A 26,963-nucleotide genomic window follows, 5' to 3' on the forward strand; every position below is an offset into this window, starting at 1 on the left:
AATGAAATAAACACAATTTACAGAAAAAATACATTTCATACAAAAATCACAGAATCCAGTGAGTTAGTCAAGGATCAGTTTTCAGAACGCCTGATCCAGACCAGAGTAAAAATCGCCATCATCTACTGTGTGTTAGAAAATCTGTAGAGCCAGCAAGGCAGCCCTCGTTGTTGAAAAACTGAAGTTGCTGGTTCGCCAACACATGTGACGTTAACAGTATATTTTATCAACTGTGAAATGTTAACAAATAATTATACGTTTTTTCTCGAACACTTTCTTAAGTACAGCTACAGCATTTGAACATTCTGCTGAGCGTACCTCAAAAGCATGTTGCCCTAGTAACATGGTACCGCTCTGAGGCAAGGTAACAATTGCCTCAGGGAGCAGAGTTCTTGCACTGTGTGTGTAACACATTTTCCAGAGTTTCCACAATGATGTACAGTAAAAAAATCTCTTAAATCTTGGAATGTAAAATATTTCCTTTTTTAAATAAAATAAATGCTGCAAGTTTTGCAGAACACAGGAAAACAGACAAGACCTGTTATGGAAGTGACAGACATGGTAACATAGTGCTGTAATATATGAAGCTAACTTAACAAATATTAGTGTTGCGGGTCTTTGTTGACAAAAAAATCAAATTAATTGGTGAGTGGTTGTATATATCAGTATTTATTTGGTTTTTACTGGGGTTCAGAGTCTTGCCACTTCCGGTTTTGTGAAAAAAGGATGCAAGGCCTTTAAAACAGAAGGGAAAACTGTCTGTAGTGGATCTGAAAACTGTTCAGTACCATACTGTTACATGGAAGTGATACAGATACTGCATATAGTGAGTGTTCATACAGCTCCAGCTTCCTGTCGCAGATCTGAAGAAAGTTGCACTTCATTCCTGCCATTCACTGTTAAAATGACCACTTTACAGGGTTTTCAGTAATATGAAATAGGTGCCACCTAGTGAAACATTCCAGTAAAACTCCAGCATTGTACTCTTGGATACGGGTTCAAATCCAGCCAGTGTGTGTTATAAGTACTTATATAGTCACTGTTTTCAGTGAAAAATGCAGCCTGTATTTTGCTTTCAAGTATTCGCTTGCACAAGTGTTAAAACACACCAATGGCTACAGAGCAGTGCACATGCAAGACCTGGTTAATACTAGTGCGTGCTAAATTAGTAAAATTCATAGAAGAGCATTGGATTGTAGTTAGATTTTCTTTAAGTAAAATGACCCTGCATATAAACCCATGAATTTACACCATGTATAGCTGCATCCCACAATACATAAGCACCTACTTTAATATATATTCAGTGTACAGCAACCCCCTTCGATAAGAAGCTCACAGTTCAGAACACAGAAAAGACGCTTTCTGACTGACTGTGGTTTTGTGAGGTGCTTACTCTGTTAAATGCTTCAGCTGTGAAATCCACACCAATGCGCTTGTGCTATTTTGAGCAGGTCCAGAAGAAGAATTACAGACAGGAGAAGAAGAGAGCAGCGAAGGAGCTGTTCACAACACTCAAGGACCCCAGTGTGGTAATCATGGCCAACTGGCTGAAGGTAGGCCAGACTTGCAGCTGACTCGGGAGATTTGCCAGTACCAGTGTTGCAATCTTTAAGCTGATCAGGTCAGATACATATAAAATCGATAATTTCGGACTGCCTTGCATTAGAAACTCCCCACAATACTGTTGTGCAATGAGCAGATGCAGTCCCTGACCATTTTGCTTCGTAATCCATGTGAGCGCCAAAGCCAATGCAGCGCCGCCTGTGGAATCCCCAGTGAAGATCGGCACCTTGGCACAGCCTGGACACTGTTATCTATACTTTGAACCCCTTATAGGGTATAGAGTACTGTTCTTGTATGGTCTTGTGTCTAGGTGATGTGATGGTACAGTGTCTGCATTGCCTGGCAGCTCTCCATTTGCTTAACATTTGATTGATATAGTCCATTGGAAGCTAATGAATGTCCCTCCATCTCTTAGTTCCTAAACAAGTAGCTCTGCACATGTGCATCTGATTTTTAAGGTTTTGAACCCTGAGTAATGGCCATTAACACATCAGACAGGGTCACCTACCATGGTAATGCTCGCTCATGAATGATTTATTGCAGTTGTATTGCTGTCAAAATCCTTTTTCACAATGGCAGCCAAATTACAGTGGATTGGAGTCCAAGAGTGAAAGAGCAGTGAGTAACGGAGCATATGAAGAGAAATTGAACAGCAGGCTTTTTACTTCTCAGACCTCAGTCTGCCCTGTGCAGTTTCCACAATACCAATATTTTCCTGTTATGCAATAGTAAATACTTCAAACACACCTTGACATTTAGTAAGTTATTTTAAGTTAATCACAATATGAATGTACCTACATTATGAAAACAAAACAAAAAAAAAAGATTTTTAATATATGAACAATGCTACAAATATTATTTGTTTGGTATTAAATGTTCTGCTGTATAGAGTATATTATTTCAGTTGTCCCACTGGGGAATCTTAAAAAGTATTTTCAACAAATTATATATACCTAGTACACAGGGGTGGCATGAAGATGTATTATATTGTAATAAATAAATTACAAGATTCATATCCATGAAATACTCTCAGCGGTGCTTCCATGTTTTAATAACAGATGTTAGCTTCCCTCTGTCATCCTTGGTAATCGCTGCTCTGTTTTCAATAAGTTCTTTGTCCCACTTCATGTACAGTGATTCATTAGATTACTTTTAATATACTAGAGAAGCGTAGCTGATACAAATATTAATGTAGCACTGAGGATGCGACAAGCTGTCTAAATACATTTCTGCGATGTGTGCTATCCATCCATAAGCCAGTGCAATCCTAATTGGGGATGGTGGTCTTTCAGATCCGCGGCTCTCTCAAGAGCTGGACAAAGCTGTGGTGCATGCTGAAGCCTGGGGTGCTGCTGATCTTTAAGACCCCCAAGGTGGACCACTGGGTGGGGACCGCTCTGCTCAACGCCTGCAAGCTCATCGAGAGGCCTTCCAAAAAAGATGGCTTCTGCTTCAAACTCTACCACCCACTGGACAAGTCCATCTGGGCCATGAAGGTGAGAGTGGGGGTCCAGGAATCTAAGGACAGTTAGATTGTGATTTCATGTCCCTCAGACCTTTCCTGTTAGTTAGTAACCAACCAGCTGATTCCCCTAATGACTGACACGCTTTGCAGCCAGTAAGAGTCTTGACCCCGAAGACACTGCTGAGCTGAAATGAGCCAGGAAGTGCAAGTGTAACAGACTTCCTGAAAGGCAAGCAACATATAACTTACTTTTACCTTGTGCAGTACCAGATGTAGTGCTTTAAAATGAAAATGCATGTTTGTGATATCGTGTTAACTGCACATTTGAGACGTTAAAAGGCAATGGAATGCATGTCAAGAAGGGCTTATGGAAGTATTTGGTTGGCTACAATCACTTTTAAAGAAAGTTCATGATTTTCAGGAAAACTGTTAGGCGTAGAAGTCATTCCAGTGCAGGTGGGCCAAATTTCCTTCATATGCTGTTGGCAAACAACGTGTGATTTTGAAAATGGTGCTAACCAAAAAAAATAAAATAAATAATAATCATTAACATATAAAGTTGAGTACCTACATAAAGCAGGCTGGTCCGCTTCAGCTGCAGTGAACTTATTGTATTCTCTGACTGATTGCAAAAACAACAGTAGCTAGCTGTTCATTTGACAGCTCTCAATGTATATTGTTAAATCGTCTTGTTTAAGAAAACTTCTATTCTATTCCAGGGTCCAAAGGGGGAGAATGTAGGCTCATTCATACAGCCACTACCCAGCAGTTATCTCATCTTCAGAGCAGCCTCCGAGTCTGATGGTGAGGATTTCATACCATCCACTGTTCTGATGATCACAACACTGGGGTCCAATACAAGACTTTAATTATTATTGAAAAAATAAATAGCAGATAGCAGGAGACAAACCACTAACCCAGTGAACCAAGATTATGATTTTTTTAAAGGGCATCTTTCGTGAGTGGCAGTGATTGAACGCACAATTCAATGGTTTTAAAATTGACTGTATTTGTATTCATTATTTATGAATATCAAATGTTTATTAATTCATGGGATTCTGAAAAATGCTAACCGTATTGCAAGTATTATAGTAGTGTCTGTGCAGAAGTATGATTTCCAATGGAAGTGGAATTAGGGCCATATCATAAAGGCCATTGTATAAAAGTAAGCCCGTTCTATAGGTGTTATGTCATCTCATGTAGGAGAATGCTACACTACAACATATGGCTTTGCTATGTCATCAAACTTAGAGATAACTACATGTAATTATTGATCTGGTATGACCGTGCTTACAGCAAATCAGTGGTGCGTAGGTGGATATTGCTGTATTATGCACTGGAGGGCTAAGTAAAAGGTTTGGGGTAAAACTGAGATTTAAGGTCAGGATTAGGGTTATGTGTAGATGCTCCTGGGGAATTTGTCTCCGAACGAGTTTCAATGTGCGTTCCAAATGAATAATTATATCCAATATGATTACTTCAATTACAGGTGGTATCCAAAGAATGTTGACCATTTCACTGCACAGTGTTTACACCTGTAGACGTATGGATTCATCTATCCATTTTAATTCAAAATGTCTGATATGACATATCCTGTGGATTATGACCCCTGAGATGATTTTGTTTTTGTTTACAGAAACTTTCCGTTTTTTAGAAGGTTTTCATGGTCATTTCTATATATCCCCTTGCGACTCCAGGTGCCTACAGATTACATTTCGCAGCGTGGTTTAGGATATATGTTGCAATTGATAATCATGAAATCCATGTGTAAACCACAGCAATGTCTGTGAATGCTGGGTCTGCTGTGTCAGCGATGTCCTCCGCAGTGTCTGTGAATGCTGGGTCTGCTGTGTCAGCGATGTCGTTCCTGTGTTCTGTGCAGGTCGCTGTTGGATGGACGCTATTGAGCTGGCACTGAGCTGCTCCAGTCTCCACAAGCTCAGCTCCAAGCAGGGCAAGGATGTGGACCTCTGCTGCTCCTCCAACTCCTCCCACATCCTCAACCTGCTGCAGTCATCCACCCTGTCCCCTCACGAGATCTTCCAGTAAGCAGAGCCAGACTTACACACGTAGACATGCACAGAAATGTGTAATGGGCAAATCGTAAATGATGACTTATTTTATGCATTTGTCTACCAAGCAGAAGTTCCCCGGCAGTACACACCAATGTGTACAGCACGGGGTATAAATACAAGGACAGATAATAAACAATATCCATCCCACAATAATACCAACACGGTCACCAGTCCTGGGTGCATGCAATAGTGCTCGTGGTGGATTTGTGACTTGTATTTGTGACTGGTGCAGTGTTTTCCAGTTTAGTGCTGGCCCTTGGCAACAGCTCCGGAACTGTGTTAACTGTCTGGTTACGTACAAGATGATTACATACAAACAAAATACAACACTCAGCAATTTATTCACTGTTACTGTCCTTCTCAGTTCTTACTAACTACAAACCAATGCGAAGGAACAGATTACAATTTTCCGTCCCCTTTTATGCAGTCACACATGACCCATTGGTAAACGAGTGCAACCGCCTGTCCAGTTTGCGGCTGCCACGTCGTTTCCCTTCCGGGTCAATATGTTCTTGGAACAGAGTCTCGCCTTCTTCCAGACTGGCCGACTTCCCGACCTGGGGAAAGAACTATTAGACCAGCCCACCCAAATAACTGTCTGTTCTCACTGCTTAGCACCCTTACAGGTCGGGAGGGAGATTTACCACCAAGAATCATTGTATTTCTGTCAGTCATGAATATGCAGTTTTGAAAGAAACACATGCTTTAGCAAACATATATGTTTATTTTAAAAACATTGCTATATATATTAACTGAATTGTTTTAACTAAGGACTGCTTTTTCCAATGTTGAAAAGCAGCCTCCCACTTCAAGTAGTGGTTTCAAATGTAGGGTATATATTTTTCTCCCTTTTATATATTACTTTAAAGGTTGAATGAGTCAGAAAATCATCATATGGAGAATGATGGCTATTCTGACAAATCGGATTGCGGGGCCAATGAAAACAGCCAGAGAGTAACTGAGGAGAGCGACACAGACCATTCGGAGACTCAGAAAGACATCCTCGTCGAGCTGCAGGCAACCTCCTATGTAGAGCAGGGTCCAGAGGAGATGGCCGAGGTACACTTGAGCTTTCAAGAAAGAATAAGTGAGGTGTACAAAATGAAATAATTCTCTTCCCCACATACCTTTCGTGGTATTTGGTTTCCAATTATTGTTTTGTTTCTCTTTTTCATCGTTTCATTGATATTGTTAAAAGGGTTGCGATCAGCAAGGTTCATTGAACTGTTTCCTCTATTAATGACCATTATGAGAGGTTTCTAGTTAGTTCCCCACAAGGGTTTTTTGAGTCATCAACGTGAAACAAAAGGTATCAGAATGTGGGTGTAGTGTATGAAGGCATCTGTCTGTATGTCAAACAGTGGACACATGTTACTGATGACTCTGATGTGTATTTTACAGCCGGGCAGGGGATAAGTATCGAAGTGCAACTTGTTAGTGTGTATGTGTAAAAGATGTAATGTGCTTTGCTGCAGTTTACACATTTAGGAAGTTGTAGTAGGGATCAGGAGTTCCATTGTAAACGGATATGGGCTCTTATTTCTTATCTACTCAATTTTTTTTTTGCACTAGGTGAATAATTCTCACAGTTTGTGCTATAGTAGAATTCCATCACACTGGATGATACAAGCTGCATAACATTTCTCTTGAGCAAAGCTAATGCAGTTATCATGAAGAAAGATGCAATTCTAATGCAATGCAGTGCAGTGCTTGGGAGAGATTGTCCTTGTATAAACCAACAAAGTCTCACTCTTCTAGGGCAAAGCACTTTGGAAAGAACAGCTTTCAGTTTGTTGATTCACTGAAGCAGGTACTTAGCCCCCAGCACAGGTATTAATTAGACTGGTGAAAAGCTGTTTTTACAATAATTTAAAGCGCTCTTACATAAGGCATTTTCTGATATAGCTTTAGAGCAGCCTCTGTAAAAATACATGTCTTTCAAAATCTATGTAAAATAGGTAAGTTTAAGGGCATCCAGAATACATAGCCTTTTTTTCTTTAGTTCAGTGTTAGGTAAGTTAATTTATGACGAATGGTCTTTTTAAAGTGAAAATGAATTTGTTTTAGAAATGTGAAGCAAAGCAATGGCTATGCATGCTATCATGATAAATGAAATAGCATAAAAAGTAATACCAGTTACAAATGTCAGAATTCCAGGACATTGTCCTGTACTGATTTGTATCACTAATTTACTGCGTACGGCACTATCACAAAGATGGCTGCAGTGGGTGATGTCAGACAAGAAACCAGGAACCAGGAAATAAACAACAGAAAGGTGTAGTTTTGGGGAAGCTGAGTGCTTGCTTGCGCTCAGCATTTAATGAATGAACAGACAGTAAATAAAAAGGTTGTAACAAAAACAGCACACGGCACGTGAGGCCAAAATAAAAAGACAAAACTGACTAGACAGACAAACATGGTGAGCTGATATTTTAACTACTATTATTATTATTATTATTATTATTATTATTATTATTATTATTATTATTACTTCCGTCTCCAATCCTGTTCTCCACTCACTGAACACACAACCCCGATTGAGTGAAAACATGTTGCTTTTATGCAGCTGTACCGAGACTCGACTGCTAATCAGTCATTCAATTGGAGTCACGGTACAACTGCACATGAATTAATAAAGTGCAATTCCCTGTGCTCACTTATTATTTTTTACTTGCACGTGAAGTGCTGTGCAATCCTTGTGCCTAAATACAAATATACATTTTAAACAGTAGAGTTACACAGACCTGTTTATATCCCGTGTACCAATGACTATACACCAATATTAACACACAACATACAACACAAAATACACACAGGGGCGGGCACTTTGCCACAGGCACAATTAATTGTTTAATAGTGTAACCGGACACTTTGAGCAGCCAGAACCTCATAAGATCTCTTATACAATTTCCTTCCTTTTTCTAATGTCAATTTTCTGTCTCTAATTTCTCTCCCCAGGCTGGAGTGGCATGCCAGACGGAGACAGTCACGGAGGAGAACAAGGGTCTGATGTGGACCATGTTGAAGCAGCTGCGCCCGGGGATGGACCTGTCTCGTGTGGTGCTGCCCACCTTCATCCTGGAGCCCCGCTCCTTCCTGGACAAGCTGTCTGATTACTACTACCATGCAGACTTCCTCTCACAGTAAGCACAAGCGCTGGCTCAGTACCCACAGCTTACTGGATATTAAATAGAGGGTACTCTCCAAATGTGTGGCTGGTCTTTCATTTTGTATTTAGTAAAAGGAACACCTGGTCATTTTTAATAATATTTTAAAAGCTTTTGAATTGAGAAAAAAAATTGTTATTTTTTCAACATGTTTTGCATGTGTTTTAGTCATTAATGCTGCTTTGAATTCTTCAGGGCTTCCGTGGAAGAGAGTGCATACAGTCGAATGAAGCAGGTCCTGAGGTGGTATCTGTCTGGCTTTTATAAGAAGCCAAAGGTGAGTAGGCTTACAGTCTTCAGTACTTCCAGTGTTTCATCTTGCATCCAGTGTTTCCAGTAGCAGAGACTCTCAAGTCTTTATTATCCGTAGTAGTAAATTTAGTGGTCTAAAAGTAGCTAAGTGCCCTGTGTCTTTAATTGTGATCATTCCAGAACATGCTGTATGTCTTTCTACACTGGTGTGCTGTACCTACAGTATACCCTTTTTTTTTTTTTTTTTTTTTTTTTTTTTTTTTTAAAACAAATGATAAGCATTGAAAGCTTACTGGGAAATCTGATGGAAAATAAAAAAAAAATGTTTGGACATGCCTTTTTTAAATAGTTTATTTTATGCCCAAATGCTGTTTTTAAACCATAAGCATTACTTTTGTCTTGCTATTCATAAAATACTGTCTAGCTTCAAACACACTGCACATCATTGGCTAAATAGTGGCCTGGCCTTCAGCTCTGATCTCTTCACGTAATTACACCGAGTACTCTTCTAATAACAGTGCCAGTGTGATTGTTGTTTCTTGGGGTGCAATTACATTTCAAGGGTGTTCAACGTGCTTTGTGGTTCCTCTTGTAGGGGCTGAAGAAGCCATACAACCCAATACTGGGGGAGACGTTTCGTTGCTGCTGGCTCCACCCGGAGACTGACAGCTGCACGTTTTACGTTGCGGAACAGGCGAGTAAGAACTCCTTGTTAAGAAAAGCTTTTGGGTCCCTATATTGTAAGTGTGAAGTTGCTGATCTTCACTGGAGATTCCCCAGGGAGTGGTGCACTGGCTCTGTGGCTAGTGGCTCTTACTAACATCATCTGCCAATCTCCGGGGTGAAGCGATGAGGGCAATGTCTCATGGTGTCTGTAACCTGTGCCATTGTCCCTCAATTTTCAGGAACACTAAATTCAGTAGCACCACAATATAGAAAAGGATTTGTAGTAATGTGGGTGTATTTCTTCATCTAGGTATCCCATCACCCCCCTGTGTCAGCCTTTTATGTCTGTAACAAGAAGGATGGGTTCTGTATCAGTGGAAATATCCTGGCCAAATCTAAGTTCTATGGTAAGACAATGAAACATTCTAAAACAATCGCACAATAAATTGTTGTGGGGAATTGTATTCTAACTGTTACTGTTTTGTTTTAGGTAACTCTTTATCTGCAATACTAGAAGGGAAAGCCATGCTTTTTTTTCTAAAACGAGATGAGGAGTACATAATCACGATGCCCTATGCGCATTGCAGAGGTGATGTTGCTTTATTTTGTTGTTTTAGACAAGTTACATTTATAACAGTGTTGGACACCTTGCCTTCAAAGTGCATATAAAGGTAGATGCTCTGGCATGGCGCTAATATGTCACAGGAGGTAAACTTGGCTGTATCAATGTCTAAGTGAAACAAAGACTGAAATGTGGCATATGTCCAAATTCAATCATTTGTGGATTTAATTTCACATTTGACCATTCCTTTGCTATCACATTATCTACTGCTGTTGCATAATAGTAACCTGTTTAACATTGCATTTCAATGAGGTTGGCGCCATCTAGTGCCAGAAATATGTAGTTACTGGATGTAGATTCTGTCTCAAAATAAATACACGTTTTGATGAACCGTCTCATAAAGGGTGTTCAAAGTAAAGAAAGGGCTATTAATAATAATAATAATAATAATAATAATAATAATAATAATAATAATAATAATGTATTCATTATTTTGCCATGTCCAGTATGTTTAACAGGCATCTATCTATGAAGTTACAAAATAAACAAAGGTGGTATTTGTAGGTTTTATGGTAAACGTGGAATTTTGGTTCTGAAAGAGTCATGAACAGCTATGGCCAAATGTTTTGTATCACCCTATAGAATTAATAAATGTTGCTTCATAAAGTCAAATGAAACCTGCTCAAAAGTGTTACGTTAACATGTTGAATTGCATACCTCTTTGTGGTTTTCCATATGCTCAATGAAAAACTGACAAATTTGAAAAATGTGACATTTCGAAATCTAACATGAAATACGGTATTACTTTTATGGCTTTTGGTTGACTTTTGCGATATCTTTTTCTAGTTTGTTTGATTACATGATGTTAAATAAAAGATCTAAATCATGTTCATATACTTTTTTTTTTTCTAAAATCCTAAAATTCTAGGTGATGCAAAACTTGTGGCCATAGCTGTAGACAAACTTTAATACACTGAAGGTGGCACTAGCTGAAACGTTTGCCTGCTTGACTTTTCCTATGTGGTAGAAATCTGAATTGAGTGAATGACGTTTTGGGGTTCAGTAGAGACGCAGGGCATGCTCAGTGACGTGGTGTCTTGTGTATTGTTCTACAGGTATTCTCTATGGTACAATGACCATGGAGTTGGGAGGGAAAGTTACTATTGAATGTGAAAAAACAAAGTATACAGCAGAACTGGAGTTCAAACTGAAGGTGAGAGACCATCACTGTGCAGAGCTGCAATTACATTGTCTTTTGAGAGTATGATTTGATGTAGTGCTGCCCTCAGTAGCCAAAACCTTTTAATAACACTCACAATGGAATGGGTAAAACCAAGAGCTGACTTTATCAGGAGTTCATTAATAACCACACAATTAAAACACAGAAGTGTGGAACCAATACACATTTGGAAATATAGTATGAATAGCTATTACATTCATTGAATAGTGTTTATTGATACTGTTTATTTTCAATGGGTACAGTCTTTTATACTGGACATTGCAACATTTTGCACTGATTAAAAAAAAGATTGTTATATGATATAATGTTCTGTATATTATATTGAGGTAGTTTAATATGTCAGAACATGTCACATTACCAGTACAGCAACTTACTTATATAAAGGTTCTAATCTTGTGTGGTAACGTGACAAGAATAGCACTCTCCCAGAAAAACAGTACTGCAAGTTTAGCACTCTTATTCTTTACAATAAACAAAACACTAACAAAAAAAAACCCTTAACTCCACCTAGGAGTGCTAACTAAACTTTGCAATTTCTAAACTCATAGACCCAGACAGCCAAGCCGTTTACTGTTGACAAAACCAACTTGTTACACACAGGTTGATTTTCAAAAGAATTTGAAGCTGGGAGTTTTAAACAGCAATATGGGCTTTCAGGTGAAAGCGAATCTGCTCCCTATTTGAGATTACAGTGCTGTACTCCATTTAAACTATACAAACTTTAATGAGGCAGTCCTGTAAGTTCCCATCCTGCTTTCCATAGCCCTTCCTGTGTATCAGCAGCAGCGTGAACATGATTTCAGGGAGGATTCTTCTGGGCAGTGAACTGCAGGCCACTATCGATGGACACTGGGTGAGCTATTCTAGCTTCCTTTATGTTTCCTGTCTCGTCGATGTGCTGTTTCCGATACTCCAGTGTAATAAATAAGTTCTTGTAATCTATTAGGGTTAATTAGCTTCTGTACCGTTCTTCGTTACTTCCCTTTTCTGGTAGTTTTCAGACTAAAGTGTACATCCTGTGTATAACCTGTATGATTGAACTGCCTTGGGTTACACATGTTGTGTAACATGCCTTTCTTGAATGCTACACAAACAAAATCAACATAATACATAGTATACAATAAATCAACAATATTGTGTAACTAGTATATAACGCACAACCTGTACAGGCAAGTTATATCATTGCTTTGCTTTGAAACAGCAATGTAAGAAAACAGTTATCCATGTGTAAGGATAGAACAGGCCTCCACAGTTGTCCATGTAATGTTTTTTACATTAAGATGATTAATCAATGTTTTAAACATACTAGTTGTGTTGAAGATGTGCAAACCAGTCCCAGTGTTTCAATAAGGCTCACTTGCTTTGTTTCCAGGATGGCGAGGTCTTTCTTTGTGAGAAGTCCGGGGTCCGCAGTGTCTTCTGGAGCCCCACTCCAGAGGTCCGCAGACAGAGACTCAAGAGACAGGTGGTGCATCTTGACGACCAAGGAGAGTTTGAGTCTGAACGGTGTGTACAGAAATACATTGCTACATTTACTAGGGAAGCCCAGCGCAAATAAAGCAGGGCCATCATAAACCAACGTTACGCAAAGAAGCTGAACCACATGTTCCTGTGGTCTAGAGCAGTTAGCTGTGGTTGTTAAATAAGTAGCACATTTTAGACAGGGGCTTGATAGTGGGTGTTAGAGCATAGCTATGATGCAGAAACTGTCACACGTGTTGAAGGAAAGGCAAGTATCCCAGCTGCAGTGTATCATGTGACATTTCATGTAGTTCCATCCATTTCATGTAGAAAAGCTACATTTAGGATCGACTACTCCAAGCAGTTATCAAGGTTTGAAGACTGTATATGAAATCCCTTACTAGAAACTGCAAACTGGTATCTGCAGTAGAACACCCCCCCTGAAGGACACCAGTTCTAAGCAGCTCTAATGAAAACTTGTAGTAAAAATAAAATAAACTTGCGGCCATATTCAGAAACAGGACTCGAGTGGTTATGCTTACTTAACCGTGCCAGGTTAATGGTTTTTAGAAAGCAAACTTAAATTAGGTTTTTTCTGAGTATGGCTATTAGAACTGTTTTGTTTCGACTCTAAATCATTCTCAATGATTTCAATGCAGATTTACAACACGTGGGTCTCCTTTACGTTTATCATTGATTACAGTACCATTGTGCAGATTAATTAATGTAAACAAGAACATGCACACAAACTGACACACCATACCAGAAGTTTAGTAGTATGTTAAGCTCTTTGTCCATTAACCCAAAGAAAGGTGTATTATAAATTGGTACATTGAACCCACTCCCCTCCATTATGGTATTAAACATCTCTCCTGTTTTCTCAGGTTGTGGCTGCATGTGACAAACGCAATCATCAGTAAAGACCAGCACAAGGCCACGCAGGAGAAGTTTATTTTGGAAGAAGCCCAGCGACAAGCTGCCAGGGACCAGGGAGACAAAGAGTGGACCCCACGGCTCTTCAGAAAGGACCCAGTTTCGCAAGAATGGTTGTACAAATATGCAGAGTACGTAACATTATGTCACTTGACATGTGAAGTTATTAGCATCAAGAAATCTGGTACCCAAAAAAGTATTCAACCAGCTGCCTGAAACTGAAATAGCCTGTAGGTTGAAACCTTGTTTTTGCTTTCAGTTCAGGTTGCACAGGCATTTTACGATATACCTTAAGCCTTTTCTGTAATTATTTACCTCTGTATTTCTACCTGAAGGCCGCCTCACCACTGCAACCCTCTTACCAATCACTGTAGATTAACAGGCTAGCTTGGTTCCCTCTGTCAAGCCAATCGCCTCTTTCCACCTGCTAAAACTTTTTTCTTAGGATGCATGAACAGTAGCTACAGTTGCGATTTTTCCTTCTGTAACACAACTCTCTGTATTTGAACCAACGCACACATGACTAGAAGCAGTGCTATCAGCCACTGAGGAACCCCATGGTATTCAGCCACTTGACATGTGAAATTCTTATTGCAGTATGACGTTTATAATAATGCATTTACATTTAGTGTGACCTTGTCTAAAACCTAGGTACTCACTTGTGTTTTTTTGTATCTATTCATTAGCATCGTAATTGTGACGGTCTTTGTTATTACTGTTGGGTTTCAATCTCAGCACCAACCCCTGGGATCCTCAGATGAACCTGGTTGAGTTTGAGAAAGACGGAGTGATTCAGACCCTGGGGACAGACAGCAGGAGGCACAATGGCATCAGATACAGCAAGAAATGGGTCGCAAAGCAAAAGGTGGGGAATGCCATGCCAGTCATTTCTTTTTATAGTACGTTTCTCTTCCTACTGTATTTCATGGTGTGACTTTTAAATTTGTTTAATATAAAAGAGACTTTAAGCCTTCAGACTAAATTTGTTTTCCCCATTTACAAGTCCGGGTGGATTCAAAGTAGTTTCTCAAAATCTATTGTTGCTTTGAAATGTCATCCAGGTAATGCTCATGAAAGGTGAGTGACAATAGCACTGGCTACAGTCAGGCACTGCATCTAGACCAGAGAACCTGCCCTCACAGTGCAGCAAACGAGCGTGACGTGGACTAGTGTTCAGGCATGTGGTGATCTGCTTTGAACCTTCAGATCTTCACTTCAAATGTAGCCGTACTGTAGATCAAATTCTAAATACTCTTTTTCAGTAACATGGAGAACAGTGAAGTTAACAGTTGAGAATGTAAAATTTTTTCATATGCATTTTGCCTCAACATTTAAACATTCTTTTAAATATGCATCTGAGATATAGATCTTGGCTTTAATGTTTACACAGTGTACGGTTATTCTTCATAGTCATAGGTATTTCTTCATAGTCATATTTGACATACACGTTCATGCTTAACACAGTCATTCATTTTAAACTCAATTGGAGTGCCTTTTAATGTGGTTAACTGAGTAACCAACATATTTCAAAATGGTTTAAATATGTTGAATCTTACAAGTTTAAACATTTAGGAAATTAAATAAAATGTAACACCCATACAGGTGATAAATTTCTTCTGTGCTTGGTCCTTGGCCACATATTTTCTAAGAGCTGTGCTGCTTCAATGAATCCTCTTATCTCTAGCTGAGCTGCTGTTGGGGCTAACCCTAGCTAACCCTTGTTGTCTGCTGTGTTTTTAGACTGATTGCAAGCGGCGTAAAATCAGCCAGAACACCGAGAGCAGCAGCTCCACCCCAGAGCCCTCCCATGAGTCGTCCGATAACGAGAGCAGGAATACAGCAATCGTAGTGAAACAACGGGGTATGGTATAGTGCATTCATCAGAGGTGCAATAACTCAACAACTGCTGTGTAGACTTCATAAAATACAGCATGCATGTGCATATATTATACATAGGAAGTGCATTGAGAAAACGTTATGCTTAAAAAGCAAGAAGCAGAACAATGCAGACTTCAGGAAAGCCTTCAACTGAGAACATGCATGTTCTAATAATATAATATATAGATGAGACATGAGGCTCCATGTATGCACCACGCTATTAATTGATCAGTGAAAGTCATGCCGATATTTTAATAACAGATTAATCCGTTGTTACATCTCTAGTGTTTACCCTGTCAGCAAAGTTTGAAATAAATGTTACATACACTGAAAAAGTGGATGGGTGTATTACTGCAAGTAGCCATCGTCATTTGTGTACAAATACAAATTTGTAGTGTGATTTGATTCGCTCAGTAAACTACGGCATTCATTCTGCCTTTCAGAGTTATCAAGGGGCTTAGAGTATTCCTGCAGTACTTGCACCACCTATAGGACCGCTTATCTGATTCTGATGAAACATGGTTGTGGCATTCTTTACCACATGTTATTGGGGGATAGTTGGAGCTTATCCATCAGTCTTTACATGCATACATCTGTGATACTTTCATTTGTATGTGTAGCTTGAGAACTGCGTACACAGAGGCGTACACTGCAGGAGTACCACTGCCCTATGCCATGTGGGGTTTTACTGTAGACTATTGTACTTCATGCCCTAGTATTTACCTACAATAATGGATTGATCTAGCTTAACCTGCGTTATTTTTCATATGAACTCTTGCAACCTGTAGTATTAGACTGTCTGTGCATTGTTTTCTTCTCAGGTTGTCAAAGCACGAAATGTATCAAAGAGGAAAGTAACATGCCAGACATTGAGGCAACCGTAGCATCAATACAGAGGACTCAGCTGGACATGCAGAGGTATGGCAAAACCTGAAGCTTGTTTTGTACAAGGCTAATGCTGCAGCATTTGGCAATCCATGTTCAGTTTGACAAGAAAATATTATTTCTTGATATTTGGTTTACTTTTTTATTCTTCCATAGTTTTGCCTTGCTGTAATCCCTGCTTTATTAGAATATAGACATTGCAGTAAGTGTGTAAATTGTTTTTAAGAAAACGTCGTTTTTCAAGCAGAGAACATCCCTGCGATGACTTTACATGTAAATGAGAAGGGCCTAAATATTGGCTATGATGATACTGTATACAGTTCTGGCCAAACATTTTGCATCACCCTATAGAATTAACTAACTTTGCTTTATAAAGTCGATTGAAACCTGCTCAATGTTAACATATTGAATTACCATACATACCGCTTTGTAGGTTTCCACATACTTAACAAAAAACTAACAAATTAAAAAATGTGACCTTTCGAAATTTAACATGAAATATTATACTACTATTATGGCTTCCAGTAGACTTTTGGGATATCAATTTCTAGTTTATTTGATGACATGATGTTAAATAAAATATCTAAATTATGTTCATATGGGTTGTGTTATGTCTCAATCCTAAAATTCTACGTGCTGAAAAACTTTTGGCCCTGTCTGTATCTATGCTTTATTAGTACATTTTCACGTTCTTTTTAAATGTCTTACTGTGACGGGATAGCGTCAGGAATGAGGCTCTTTCAGGAAGCTGCAGTTAAAGCATTTACAGAAGTCAAACAAAAACTTTAAAATTAAATGTGCAGGCTGAGCAATGCCTTGCTGGACTTTCCTTCTAAACTCCTCCACCAAACAAAGGATTGTCTTTCCTTTATGTACATGTGCTTGTTGTCAGGGATATATTTAACCCCTTCACTCCCAAACTTACATAAAAAATAAAAACTCTATTTAAACACAACACACTATTTACACGCATGGCTTTTGCCCTGCCACATACCTCCCCCCCTTGATCAACGCACACATGCCCATTTCCCCACAAACCAGTTTTTCTTCTTTTGGCTTCTTGTGGGTGGGGTGGTTCAGACTCCGGTGCCTCCGCCAGGAGACCAGGGACCAGCGACAGGGGACCTGGTCGATGCAGACAGAGCTGCGCTAGCCCCGGTGACCATGCAGCGACATCTGGGTCAGCAGGGTGAGCAGGGCAGGAGACCAAGCGACCGACCTGTGCCTGGCAGTGCAGCGACCTGGGAGCTATTGAAACCTCCCTTCTGGCCCTGGAGAGAGCGGGGCTTCTCCCTCTGGCCCTGGAGAGAGCGGGGCTTCTCCCTCTGGCCCTGGAGAGAGCGGGGCTTCTCCCTCTGGCCCTGGAGAGAGCGGGGCTCCTCCCTCTGGCTCTGGAGAGAGCGGGGCTCCTCCCTCTGGCCCTGGAGAGAGCGGGGCTCCTCCCTCTGGCCCTGGAGAGAGCGGGGCTCCTCCCTCTGGCCCTGGAGAGAGCGGGGCTCCTCCCTCTGGCTCTAGAGAGAGCGGGGCTCCTCCCTCTGGCCCTGGAGAGAGCGGGGCTTCTCCTTCTGGCCCTGGAGAGAGCGGGGCTTCTTCCTCTGGCCCTGGAGAGAGTGGGGCTTCTCCCTCTGGCCCTGGAGAGAGCGGGGCTTCTCTCTCTGGCCCTGGAGAGAGCGGGCCTTCTCCATCTGGCCCTGTAGAGAGCGGGCCTTCTCCCTCTGGCCCTGGAGAGAGCGGGGCTTCTCCCTCTGGCCCTGGAGAGAGCGGGGCTTCTCTCTCTGGCCCTGGAGAGAGCAGGGCTTCTCCTTCTTTCAAGAGAGAGGGTATCGGCTTATTCTTTGCTCGCCTCCAGGAACGTCCATCCCTCTTCTTTCTCTTTCGGGCAGGTAGCTCCTCCTCCTGATATTGGAGGAGGCAGCATACCACAGAGTGCCCAAACTCCCCACAGGCGAGGCACCAACCTTGATCCCGAGGAGGGCATCTAATTCATCATCCCACAGGAGTCCACCTCGTCTCTCGCGAAGGCCTCCATAAGTCAAGGGTCTTCTTAGGGGCACACATCTCAGAGGTGCCCACCCGCTCTACTACTTTTGTTTTTTAAGAGCTGGGATCCTAGTGGTAAATGTTACACAACAACCAGATAAGTTAGCATAATTGGTAGGCTGGCAGTCTCTCTCTCACACTCTCTCTCTCACACACACACATATGGTTTCAGATCTATGAAACCATATGAAAAACTGATTTGTTTAATAAAACATTTTTGTGTTTGTGTTTGTGTGTGTGTGTGTGTGTGTGTGTATTTACAGGAACCTCAATGCACTGACCCACCAAGTAATCCAGAGGAGAAACTCCTGGGACAACTTAATCCTGAACTGTCGCTACTGGCTTATAATCTGCGTCCTGCTTATGTTTCAACTCTTCATGAACTACGTCTTCAAATGAAAAAGAAAAGGCCCTGCACTGAGCAATAAATGATCAAAACGCATCCATCACCACCAGTCGGCTTTGGAATGCCAACACAAGAGTCGGAAGAGGCACCAAGCACTTTGAAAAACTGATATTGAAGAATATAATAATAATAATAATAATAATAATAATAATAATAATAATAATAATAATAATACATTATTATACGTCATAGGTTGCAGGACTATTAATGTTGTTGTAAAGGCACTTTTTATCTATTCCTTGCAATACATTTTTTAATGCCTCTTCTGTCCCACCCGGTCACCTATACAACAAAAACACCACCCCTATACGTTGGCCTTAACGCTAAAGCCAAAAACGGACTTGTTGCGATTTCGGTTTTTGCCTGAACACGTTAAGACAATATATATATATATATATATATATATATATATATATAATATAGATATATATTATATATATATATTTCTGTATGTATATATCAAATAGGTCTTGTTGTAATAACAAATTACCAAATCAGTATTTCTAATAATCTTTAAAAGAGTACATGTTTACAATTTGAAATGTGTAGTAATGAGGTAGTGAGGGAGGACACGCTGTGGAGATGCGGATGTTTTTAAACGCTGTTTTTCTTGAGATGTGTTGGACATGTACAGAAAGACTGGAAGATGGATCTTTTTCTCCCTGCTCGGACCCAGACTGCCTGAACTCCTTTGTTAGTGATCTGTAGCCACTGGCACACTGGGAGGCAGTCTCTGTGTAATTTTGGTGGTTGTCTCTCAGCTACAAGCTCAGTTGCAAGCCAGCACTGCATTTTTTTATACTTGTTCTCCACAAGGCTAAGCTACATTCCTTGTAAAAATAGAAAGTTGCAGTTCAACAGAGTTTGTGCTCAGTAATTGTAAAGTACTACATTAAAATTTTACAGAATAATTTTGGCAGATTTTTTTTTTTTTTCATGATTTTCTGTTGGAAATGTGTGCCATTGTTTTTCTTTTTTATTCCATGTTTTTTTAATACTTCTTTATACATGTTATGATTAAGGTAGGTGCCTGTACTTGGTGCACATCGTTATCACCCCACATACATAGAAATGATGTCAGAAGTTAGCACTCCTTTATTTTGCTACTGTCGTGCATAACTGGTGGGATGTGTTTGCCATGGGATAAATACAAGATGTACAATTTTCAATGAAATAGATTGATTTTGGCGTTTACCCATAGACAGTAATAGAAAATAAATTGTATTTTTTTCTAAAGTACTGAGACTTCTGTTGTTTTTGTAATTTCCATTTTCATGGATATCATATACTGTCCTGCAGTGAACTACCTTAATCAGCATCAATGAATCATTTGAATGCAACATAAGTAGTAGCCAAATTAATTACAAACATTTTCAAATCTAAAATCTAAAAGAAACCTGTGTGCAGGCTAGAAACTTATCTTCCAAATCAATTTCTAATCGCTGGTTAGGAGTTGTAAAAATATGTCAGCAAGTACATTTCATAATTTAAAAATACATTTTCATTTAACAAGTCATATTTCTCAATAGCAGTAGGGTGGTTTTGCAGTTACAGTCATATACAAATGATAAACGCCTGCCATAAGCCAGTAGGGTGTAGGCTGTTTCTTGCGATGTGTCTGCAAGGTTCACTACTTGCTAATTTCAATTGTTCATGTACAGTACTGTGAAAAAGTATTTTGCCCCTGTCTGATTTACTACATATTTTTAACACTGAATGTTATCAGATCTTCAACCAAAATCTAATATTAGATAAAAGGGACCCTGAGTGAATAAATAACACAAAACGGTCTGACATTCTGTAGAATTCTCTGATAGAGTAGAATTCATTGTTCCTTCAATGATGGCAAGTCGTCCAGGTCCTGATTCAGCAAAGCATCCCCAAATCATGAAACTACCACCACCATGCTTTACCGTTGGTATGAGGTTCTTACTGTGGAATGCAGTGTTTGGTTTTCGCCAGACATAACTGGGCCCATGTTGGTCAAAAAGTTCTACTTTTGACTCATCTGTCCATAGAACATTGTTCCAGAACTCTTGAGGATCATCCAGGTGTTCTTTGACAAACTTGAGACGAGCATGTTTTGATTCAGCCTTAACTGCACTTAGAAGTGTACTCGTCTCAACTAGTCTACAACATTGCACATTGTGCAGGACCAATGCAACAACCATGTAACTTTTGTATATCTTTTTTGCTATATGTTATATCATTTTTACATATAATTTTTGATGTGTAAGATATCCATTTTGCTGAATGCTATATCTTTTTTGCAATATACAGGTAGTGGACAAAAACATGGAAACACCTGTAAATGAGGGACACAGTCTACAGTTCAAACAAGTATGCTGCAGGTGTCCATTTACCTCTTTTTACTTCTGACCAAAAACATAATAACTAAACTATATATATATATATATATATATATATATATATATATATATATATATATATATATATATATATATATATATATATATATATATACATATAATGCACATGCGTGTTGGTTAAATTTTTTTCTCACTAATTCGCAGGACTTGAGAAAAAAATAACAACAATAGTGAAAATGAAATAACTCTTTCCTTAAACTGCACGTGGTGCAGACACATGAGAAGGGAAGGAAGTGTAGTTCCACCTTAACAAATAACTGCTGGGTGTTGTTTTTCCAGGAACTCATAATTCCCAGGATTGCGGTGGAGGGAGGGTTATGCAAGTACTGCACAGTAACGAGGTAAACAGTTGACTGCAGCCGAATCACCTACAACTGCAGTTATTTAGTTCTTCAGAAAATATAAAGGGGAAGTGTGTGTTTTACGAGGTAAGGGTTTCGATTACATCAGCCTGGAATAGTTCCTAGCCGTGCTGTTTGAACTTCACTGTATTTGTCCAGCAACAGCATTTGCTATTTAATACCAAACAGGTATTAAGCCATACCTTATTTATTTTTATTTTTTTTTATGACTTGCTTGCTTTGTCAAAGCACAATTTATTTAGTTTACGTGACTGTCTCCTTGGCCTGTCACAATTGTTTTCATTTTTTGCATATGACTGGTGGTATTCAATTATAATGTAAAGGACATTTGGTCCAATGTAAGATTAAGATAATCTGGTTGTGTATGGATGCATTATCTGTATGCCTTGTATATATTATATATATATATATATATATATATATATATATATATATATATATATATATATATATATATATATATATAATATATCTAGATATATATATATATATATATATCCACTGTCACACCCAGGTCTACATTTTAAATTTACAGCAGTGGTTGGTGTCAGCAGATTTCTCAGAGAAGCTCTAAAAGTTAAAAAGTTACTGTACTTGTAAAAGAGATCACATTGAAATCAGTCAAGTTAAGGGTAAAGTCCAAACAGGCCATGCTTTTAACTGTGTGGAAGTGCATATGATATTGGAACTAGTGATTGCAATGCTGGTTAGATGCAAGCACCACGGACTGCTGAAACAAACTAGTACAGAAGCTTTAGCTTCAGTGACAATATCACTTTGAACAGACTGTGTTGAACAAATGATATTGACCACATGCGATTGAGAATTATGCCAGGTGGCCTGTATAACTCCTGCCTCACATGGCAAAAAAGTGTCTGATGGTGGTAAAAAAAAAAAAAAACCTGCTCATTTTGACGTTTGACTTCATTGTATTTCCTTTTTGGGAGATGATACCGTGTTATCATTTTAAAGCATGACTCAAGACAATCAAACAGAAAATAAGGATACTATATAGAATGGCCCCTCTGTTTTTTGACTGCTGCACATCCTTATTCATACGGGAATGGAAATAGGACTCCCATTATTGCAAAGTGGTTTGAGCCATTCCAGGCTTTACGATGCATTTAATTCCTTAATTTGATGTCACCTAATCCAAACAAAACCTGCCTTGCTGTTTCAAAGGCTCAGTTTCATGTGACACTATATACAAATGAAGCATTATTCACGCAACCTTTTTAAAAAACATTCCTTTTAATTCCAGCCCCTGAGACTGAGAGGTAAGAGGCAGATCTCCAGTGGCGACAGTTGAGGAGAGCAGCTCAGATCAAGCAGGCAGGATGCAGAAGGTTATTCGCATTGCATATCTAATCTTGGTTCTGGACATTACCTCTCTGTTTGCCCAGTTTTCCATTACACCTGTAAGTAACATAGACCTGATGTTGTCTGATGTAACATTATCCCTCAAAAAAGCATTGCATTCCATTTAGAATCTGCAAATGTTATACCTGGTCTTATGACAGATTACCCCTAGGCAGTCATCAACTATTCTAGATCCATCCTTACTCTAACTGGTGTACAGCTAACTCAGATCCAGTTGTTCTACACTCTTGGTTGCTTAAACTGTCATTCTGAATGTGTCTTTACTTGCTTTTCATTGCCCATAAAAGAACAGTACTGGCAGCCTGGAACAGAACTGTAGTAGAAAGTTGCACGGGGTTATGTCACCAACTTGATTTTTACTGGCCTGTCCTTTAGTCGTACAATGTTTTAGATGGGCACTTCCTGTACAGCATGGGTATGTGCTGCTATATCATATAAACAATGACTGTGGAGAGAGTGATGACTTTCTAAGATGCGTAGAAACCCTGCCATCGAAAAAGATTAGTACTTTTATAAGATTTGAAAGTTTATTTTAGTATTGCCACATACCATTAATGAATGAAACTTAACTTAAACTTAAAAAGTATTCTAAAAGAATGAACCATTGTGCTTCTTAATTCAATGTATTTTTTTTCTTGCAGTATTTGGCAAAACGGCTGGGGTTCAATACCATCTGGTTTGGGTACCTGCAAACCACAGTAGGAATAATCCAGCTTTTGGGTGGACCTGTCTTTGGCAGGTAAGAATAATAACCCAGAAGCAAATGTAGGTAATGTATTTATTTTCTCTCCTATGCAGTGGTGTTATCAAGGGAGCCTGTTAGTCATACTGGATCAGTGGTTCAGAACTGATTCACTTATTTATTTCCATCAGAAGAAAACTATTTGGTCAATTGTAACAAAACTGCAAATGTCTGTCCTAAACTGATGAGTAGCTAGAACTGTCCTATCTGGGGATTATTTCTGTACTATCTAAGTACCTATTGCTATAAAATAATTTCCCCAAAACAGACTTCAAAATCCACTGATCCTTCAGTTTAGTACAGGCCTGGGGATTAGACTGATCATTTCTTCTTCATGCTTGGGAAGATGACAGCGAGAGAAGGAGGAGAGTAAGAGGAGTGCTGCATTTATATACTGGTGCTATCATGCAGACTTTCCTTGGGAATACTACTTTAAGTTCACTGCAATTGTCAAATTGTGAACAACATTAATTTAACAAAGTATTGTAGCAGCAAATTTCATAAAGGCATTTATTCAACTTGAACAAAGCGTAAAACACCAAGAAGCCTGTATGCAGTTCTTCACTTTGAAAGGTAGTGGTGTCACTCACTGATCGTGCTGGTCCTCAGGTAGTGCTGTACCTCATTGATCATGCTGGTCCTCAGGTAGTGCTGTACCTCATTGATCATGCTGGGCCTCGGGTAGTACTGTTACTCATTGATGCTTTAAAATTCTGCTGCAGGTTTGCGGATCTGCATGGCGCTCGCGCTGCCCTCACCCTGTCCAGCCTGTCTTCAGCTGTGTACTTTGTGATTCTGGGCTGCTCCACTAATGTGCCTCTTCTGTTCATTTCCAAGCTGCCGGCCGTATTCATGCATGGAATGCCAGGTAGTCACAAGCCTCTCCAGAATAATGTAATAGCATGCAGACTGGTCACGTCGAATCAGTGCCATCCTGGCTGCCATCAGTTGTCTTAGAGCCTACTGTGTGTGCGTCTGTATAGTATTTTCATTAACGGTGTTGATTTATACTGTAAAAAACTTTTTTTCAAATGAAAAAATAAAATTTATATAAGCTTACACCTCTAAATAAACGGTCTCCTTCTCTATTCCTCTCTGCAGGTGTGCAGATGGTTGTGACGGACCTGACTGAGCCAGGGAATCGAGCCAGTGCTCTGGGGAGACTGGGGCTGTGCTTCGGAGTTGGCATGATCATGGGCTCATCGCTCGGGGGCACTCTCAGCACACGATACGGGTAGGGGGCTGGGGTCTTTCATTACTCTGTGTGATTCACTGGTGGAGCCAGTGAAAATCCCTAATGAGTGTGCTACAGTAGTGTTCACAATGACTGGGGCCTCCCTTCTGCTGTTTTGTGGTGCCGGGGGGTTGGATGTTAGTTGGCCGCTTTACCAATTTTTAATAAGCAGACCATCTCACAAGAGCAGTGCTATCTGTTTTCGAAGAATGATGAGCAACTACAGCAGGCTTGTTGTTTATTGATCTTTTAACCCTAGTCAGACCCTTGCTAATGAACCTTCTTGCTGAATAGATAATTATCTCCTCTACAACCACAAATTGTATAAGCAACGTCCCCTAAGTGTACTGGCATGTCCCCTCTTTACTTCCAATGCAGTATGACTAGCTGGGATACACAAAACAACCGTTAAATTACATTAAGGAGTAGATTAAAGGATACGCACAAAGTGATTGCTATCAGATTTGCACTTTGCCATCATTACGCCATTACAATTATTTTGAAATGCATTCAACTAAGAAAAGAGCATGGAATTGGACCGGATCTGGATGCTAAGAGGGCACAAACATTATAATGTGATATAACAGTTTTGGTTTGCAAGGTGCAGACCATTGCAAAGCGAGTAATTAAGAGTTGTATAAAAGCATTCACCTGCAGAGACCTGTTACTGGCTTTAGGATGGCTGCTCTGGTACACCTCCTGATGCAGCGACAATTGTCTTGTTGAGGAGAGGCAGGAACACGTTTGGAGGAGAAGGGCAAGATGAAGAAGACCCAGCATATTCAATCCCAGGGTCACTTTGCACATCATCCTAGATCTAATAGCTATGGATGAATTGATGGATGAGCTGGACCCCAGCGTCAATCTAAGGACCACTATCCCTGCACATTTGAAAGTGCTGGAGGGATAGCCCAATCCACCTTTTCCAAGGTGCTAGGCAAATTTTAGGATGTCCTGCTGAAAGGGGCAGGGCAATACTTATCATTTCCTAAGGATACTAGCATAAATGATTTTGGCTGAGGCTTTTTCAATCAACTCCATTTCATGCTACGTGACCTCAGCCATAAGGACTCTAAGCTCCTTCTTAGAAAACTTATTTTCCATGTGCCAAGAGGACTTTTCTGCCCTTGCTGTGACATATATTTTTTTGGTTTGTATTTTCATGCTCCACAAATGTCATACAGTGCCTACTGCTCCCTGTACTCCTAACTCCCCCAACACTGGGCTGCAGGTGTGGCCGCTAAATAGACCGATGTGCTCATTGAGACCCATGTTATTTTAATTGCATATCGTTATTTGTGTGTTGAGTAATTTGCATTGCTCTTAAGCTTACATAAGGTGCAGTGCAAAATAATTGCCTGGCCACAATGCAATTAGAATTTTGCAACTACATTTATTTGCACTATGTCTATACCTACATCTACCCCTAAACGTGTTCTCTATGTGGGCAGACACAATTGTAGAAACTCATTTTCTGGGGTAAAATGCAGAACAAATATGCCACCCAGTAATTTGTAGTGCTGATCAGCACAGGTTAGCACCTGATTCACTGCTGCTGGTCCAAAGGCTTCACTGTCAAGTCTGTTCGATTCACTGACAGTGTCCAGATAAACTAAAAACAATCATTTCAAGTAAACAAGCTATTTAAAAAAATAAAATAAAATGAATGTTCATCAACAGGCACTGTAGTTAAAATATTTAGGTATGAGTCATATCAAATTAGAGTAGAATAAAGATTAATTGCAGGTTTTATGAAATAGCCTATACCTTCTTCATTTCTCACCTGCTTGTGGTAAATGTTATAAAGGAAACATAAGTACCCTGAACAAACCACTACTCTAAACAGAGTCCAGTCCCAGCTGTTTGGATGAGCCAGGGTGTTCTGCATCTGAAAGTGAAACATTAACTTTATTTGTCTTCTCCTGTAGATGGCGCTACGGAACAATAAATAAAGACCTAAGAATACAAAGAAGCAATGCTAGTGTTGTTGAGGGCTGAGGATTTGGTTGCTGTACACGTTTCTATTGGGCAGTTCATAATTGCAGGCTACAGAAAACGATTTTATGGTTATTGCTGTGTTCTGTGCTGAAAATATTTTTCACTTTGACAGGATATGTGTTTATTTCAACTGGAAGTAGTAAATCTCTGTAGTAGGGCAGAATCTGGAGCAGTGCGTTTTTTGGAAAGTAGGTGGCATTGCATAGCTGGAGCCATAGCACTTGTAGAGAAAATGAGTGACAGGGTCTGGCCTCTAGGGGCAAT

General features: G+C 39.7%; 2 protein-coding genes across 7 annotated transcripts in view; both read left to right on the forward strand.

Annotated features, from left to right (window-relative positions):
* The window catches only part of LOC121294833 (oxysterol-binding protein-related protein 5-like), an 83,878-nt gene extending 64,939 nt beyond the window's left edge, over positions 1-18,939 (forward strand). For all 5 annotated transcript variants that reach the window (XM_041218948.1, XM_041218947.1, XM_041218949.1 and 2 more), the window contains 18 exons: positions 1,452-1,553; positions 2,856-3,059; positions 3,748-3,832; positions 4,911-5,073; positions 5,973-6,162; positions 8,062-8,246; positions 8,466-8,547; positions 9,118-9,216; positions 9,499-9,595; positions 9,679-9,777; positions 10,866-10,963; positions 11,754-11,843; positions 12,363-12,496; positions 13,336-13,515; positions 14,120-14,249; positions 15,125-15,245; positions 16,084-16,180; positions 18,451-18,939. In XM_041218948.1, coding sequence (XP_041074882.1) covers positions 1,452-1,553; positions 2,856-3,059; positions 3,748-3,832; positions 4,911-5,073; positions 5,973-6,162; positions 8,062-8,246; positions 8,466-8,547; positions 9,118-9,216; positions 9,499-9,595; positions 9,679-9,777; positions 10,866-10,963; positions 11,754-11,843; positions 12,363-12,496; positions 13,336-13,515; positions 14,120-14,249; positions 15,125-15,245; positions 16,084-16,180; positions 18,451-18,586 — 2,292 coding nt within the window. In that variant the 3' untranslated portion in view covers positions 18,587-18,939. The remainder of the gene's footprint in view (positions 1-1,451; positions 1,554-2,855; positions 3,060-3,747; positions 3,833-4,910; positions 5,074-5,972; positions 6,163-8,061; positions 8,247-8,465; positions 8,548-9,117; positions 9,217-9,498; positions 9,596-9,678; positions 9,778-10,865; positions 10,964-11,753; positions 11,844-12,362; positions 12,497-13,335; positions 13,516-14,119; positions 14,250-15,124; positions 15,246-16,083; positions 16,181-18,450) is intronic.
* A 2,329-nt stretch (positions 18,940-21,268) lies between these two features.
* The window catches only part of slc22a18 (solute carrier family 22 member 18), a 52,873-nt gene continuing 47,178 nt past the window's right edge, over positions 21,269-26,963 (forward strand). Inside the window, exons 1-5 of one of the 2 annotated variants that reach the window (XM_041219045.1) lie at positions 21,269-21,411; positions 22,607-22,763; positions 23,367-23,464; positions 24,190-24,335; positions 24,569-24,701. In XM_041219045.1, the coding sequence (XP_041074979.1) occupies positions 22,683-22,763; positions 23,367-23,464; positions 24,190-24,335; positions 24,569-24,701 (458 nt within the window). In that variant the 5' untranslated portion in view covers positions 21,269-21,411; positions 22,607-22,682. The other variant, XM_041219046.1, reaches the window with a different exon arrangement.

Source organism: Polyodon spathula, chromosome 19 (genome assembly GCF_017654505.1).
Source record: "Polyodon spathula isolate WHYD16114869_AA chromosome 19, ASM1765450v1, whole genome shotgun sequence".
Classification (NCBI taxonomy): Eukaryota; Metazoa; Chordata; class Actinopteri; order Acipenseriformes; family Polyodontidae; genus Polyodon; species Polyodon spathula.